The sequence below is a fragment of the Triticum urartu genome, chromosome 5A, assembly GCF_056163025.1.
Source record: "Triticum urartu cultivar PI428250 chromosome 5A, HENAU_Tu73, whole genome shotgun sequence".
Classification (NCBI taxonomy): Eukaryota; Viridiplantae; Streptophyta; class Magnoliopsida; order Poales; family Poaceae; genus Triticum; species Triticum urartu.
In genome coordinates this window covers 65686076-65689611 of record NC_141877.1, presented here as the reverse complement: position 1 = coordinate 65689611, position 3536 = coordinate 65686076, and the positions used below count along the sequence as shown (strand labels likewise).

Genomic DNA, 3536 nt, shown 5'->3' with positions numbered 1-3536 from the left:
GGCGAGGCAGAGTAGGACATGGGACACGAAATGGTTCACGGGAGTCGAGGCCCTGTCGTATCCCATACCCCACTCTTTCTCGCCGGAGTCTATAATCTTGACGGTGCCGATGGACGTGGGATCGATGATGGATCCGTTCTAGGAGGAGCCGGCGATGTCCACCACGACGCGGTTGCGATGCCCGGACTGATGCACCATGTGGAGTGCCGAAGAATGCAACTCCGCCTCGCCAACGTCCACCGCCGTGAGGGTTGCCGCCGTACCACGCGCCTGCTGCCTCGCATAGCGGACACGCCGCGCCATGTTTGCGTCGGACGACGCCTATGCGTTCAAACCCACCTCGACGTGCCAACAGAGGGTTTGCGCACCCGTCACCGCGTTCGGACGCCAGACGGACCGCATCGCCTCCGGTGAGGGAGCGGCGACAAGGCGTATCCATGCGCAATTTGGGCAGACGCAATACATTTTCGACAGAAGGAGTCCGAGGGTTGTCGTCAGGTGGCCTCCTCCTGGGTGTTGTGGAGTGCAAGCCGGACGGTCATCTTCTCCTCGGGACCGTGTAAGCTGAGCTTGGGGTCGACGAATCTACAGGTGTAGGACTCAGATCTGCTGCCCGCCATGTCAGAGAAGGCCGAAGATCACTGGACAGAATTTTGGGTAGCGAAGTGAAGTGAAAGGGAGTGAAGCGGTTAAGATTTGGTCTGCGGAGCAGATGAGGACAAATACGACTGGACCACCCTATATCTAACTCATATTTGAACTGAATATATGATAGGTGCCAGTCAGTTCGGCTGTTTGAGGTTGGTTTAAGGCCCCGTCTGGGTTGGATTTTTTTTCCTGACCGGTGTGTGACCGTGCGTTGTAGATGCTCTTACATCAGAATGCGAGTGGTGACGCCGGAAAAAACATGCATGCGAACGGTGACGTGCGTGTCCTGCAGTAAGGCCGGCCACGCAGGCGGCAGCCTTCTGACACGTATGCCACACGTGTCGCATCCTATGGTACAAGCTGCCCTATTAAATCATCAACCGCACTACGTGCGAAACAGCAAGGAAAGCAAGCGGCACAAGCCAAGCTCAGGCAAGCAGGCGGCACCTCAGCTAGCCAACAGCAACCAACAGATGGCCTCCTCCGGCTACCTCAGAGCGGCCAGCGGAGCCACTCGCAGCCGCCAGACGCTCCTCCTCCGGCAGCGCCCCGCTGCTCCGGCCACAAGCGCGACACCGCGCGCGCTCGTCGCTTCCTCAGCGACGCGGCACGCGTCGACAGTCCCCAACCCGCCGCCCGGGTCGGAACCTTTGCCAGAGGACGCGCCGCGGCAGACACCGCCGAGGCTCGGGGAGCCGGACCCCGTGGGACCTCCCACGCCGACGCCCAAGGAGAAGATAACCGGCACACCGCCGTCGGAGGAGGATGACGGTGGGCTACCCGGCGGAATGCCGGACACGACCCCGCCACCGGACGTGCCGTTACCCCCTGCCTCGCCCGATGGTAGCACCGTCTAGCTCGTTCGGTCCGTCTGTGCGTGCTTGCTGCGTAGCTTTTTTTGTTCTTTTGGATCACTTGATGCGTAGCTTTTGCATACGGTGTCAGTGTGTACATACATGTTGCAGTGGAGTACGTTCTACCTTTTTCACTACGGAGCACCGACGTGTACTGTTTGTATTCTCTCGAGTCACGAGCATGCAGCTTGGTGCGCGCATGGTGTTAGGCTTTGCCTTCTCATAAATCAATGCACACTAAGTCAATTTTTCCTCTATCAAAGATTTGGAAGAAAAAAATTAAGCGTAGAGCATCTACAGCCGCAGAGAACAATTATGACCCCTCAAACGCACGATGACCGGGCATTCTTCAAATAGCCTCACTCACATATGTGTATCTAATGTTCGATTCCTTAAATCTATATTAAATCATGCAACGTAAATCAAAGTACGTACATCAGCAAATGGACACAAGCAAACATAATACTTCCACCAAAAGATTGGATGTTCAAACGACCACCAAACTTCAAACGACGGACAATTTGAAACTACATCTAAAACTTGAAATTAAACACAATAAATTCTATTTTTTAGATATTCATGACAATGTAACAAACGTGCTTGACAATTTTGATGTGAAACAGAATAGCAACGCTTCGTTGGTTAAAAAGGCAAAATTAAGCGCAATAAAAAGGCAAAATTAAGCGCAACAATTGAAGGTAACATTTGATGTTTGATTTTTTTTCACAAATCAAAATGCTTAAGCTTTTTCCTTCAAATTTACGGATAATATTTGAGTGTGACAATGAACATATATATTCTAAAGAAATAAAATAATTTGCAAAATATATTTTTGCCAAGCAGTGGCATATGGTCCCTATAGCCAAATTACATTTTCGTCAACCTCGCAAGACCTAACTACGTGGTAGTTCTCTTTTTTCAACTCAAAGAAAGAAAAGCGATTTCGCTAGCTGCCGTCAGGAGAGTTCCTTCGTGGCCGTTGATGAGGACATCACAACCATCGACAAGTCTTCAATAATTATAGGTCCAAGTCTTCAATAATTATAGGTCCAATCATAACAAGTCGTGCCAAATTAATAAGTAACCAGGTGAACACTAACTTAAATTTGTCTTGCAACCTTAATGACACAACTATGATTTCATTTTTATTGTTGTTGGTTGAATTTAGGTATCACATAGAAGAAACCCAACAACCTATAAGCTTATGAAACAGCCGGTTTGGAGAAACAAGTTTGGAGGAAACAAGTTTCAAGTGAAGCTGATGTTGTCAGTTTTTACCTCTAATATTTTGGTGTGCCACACACATTTGGTGAAGAGACGGGGCCATAAGGGTACATCAATGGAAGCTACATCAAATTATCTTTCCAACGCAAAAAAACCTCACATCATTTGGAGTTGCGAGTCAAAAGTTGTAGTCATTCTCGTGAAAGGTGTCCAAGCTGTCAAGGCTTCGCGAATTTCCGAGGAGCTCTCCAACAACTCCCAAAATTGACTGCTTATGCCCCCAAGAAAGCCATGCAAACCTGTTTACTTTTGGAACCATTTTCACACCTAGCCAAGGGGGTTGTCCCTGCTATAAAACCCCATCTCCCCATCCTCTAGAAGAACCTTTTGTCAAACCATTCAACTACAAGCTTATGCAGCAAGACCATTAGAGAGATCCAAGAGATCTTGCTACCTTTTGCTCTTGTAAATTCATTCGGATTCGCGAGAAGGAGTCTCTGGTTCCCCCTAGTTCGTGCTCTACGGTTCCGGCCGTTTTGTGTGGATTAGTCCCGGTTTGTGATTCTGCGATTGTTCGGACAGCGGGTTAGAGTTTTTGTAGCTTCGGCCAGCCTTCGCCAACGTACGGGTTGCATCCAACCTTGGCAGGTATAAAGTTAGTTATCCCGGCTGCTTGCAGCTAGTTATCCCTCCCGATTCGATCCTATGATGTGAAGATCGGGCCACCCTCGGGCGTGAACTCGTTCATCGGGTTCCCACCTATCATCTGGCATCACGGCCTTCGTTGACACGGTAGGATCTGTTATCCAA

The 3536-nt window shown here is 49.6% G+C and overlaps 1 protein-coding gene across 1 annotated transcript; it reads left to right on the top strand.

Annotated features, from left to right (window-relative positions):
• The first annotated feature begins 1021 nt into the window (after positions 1-1021).
• On the top strand, positions 1022-1639 carry LOC125555644 (uncharacterized). Its single transcript, XM_048718532.2, has one exon. It carries the CDS (start codon positions 1122-1124, stop codon positions 1503-1505), a length of 384 nt encoding a protein of 127 aa, XP_048574489.2. The 5' UTR covers positions 1022-1121; the 3' UTR covers positions 1506-1639.
• The last annotated feature ends 1897 nt before the right edge of the window (positions 1640-3536 follow it).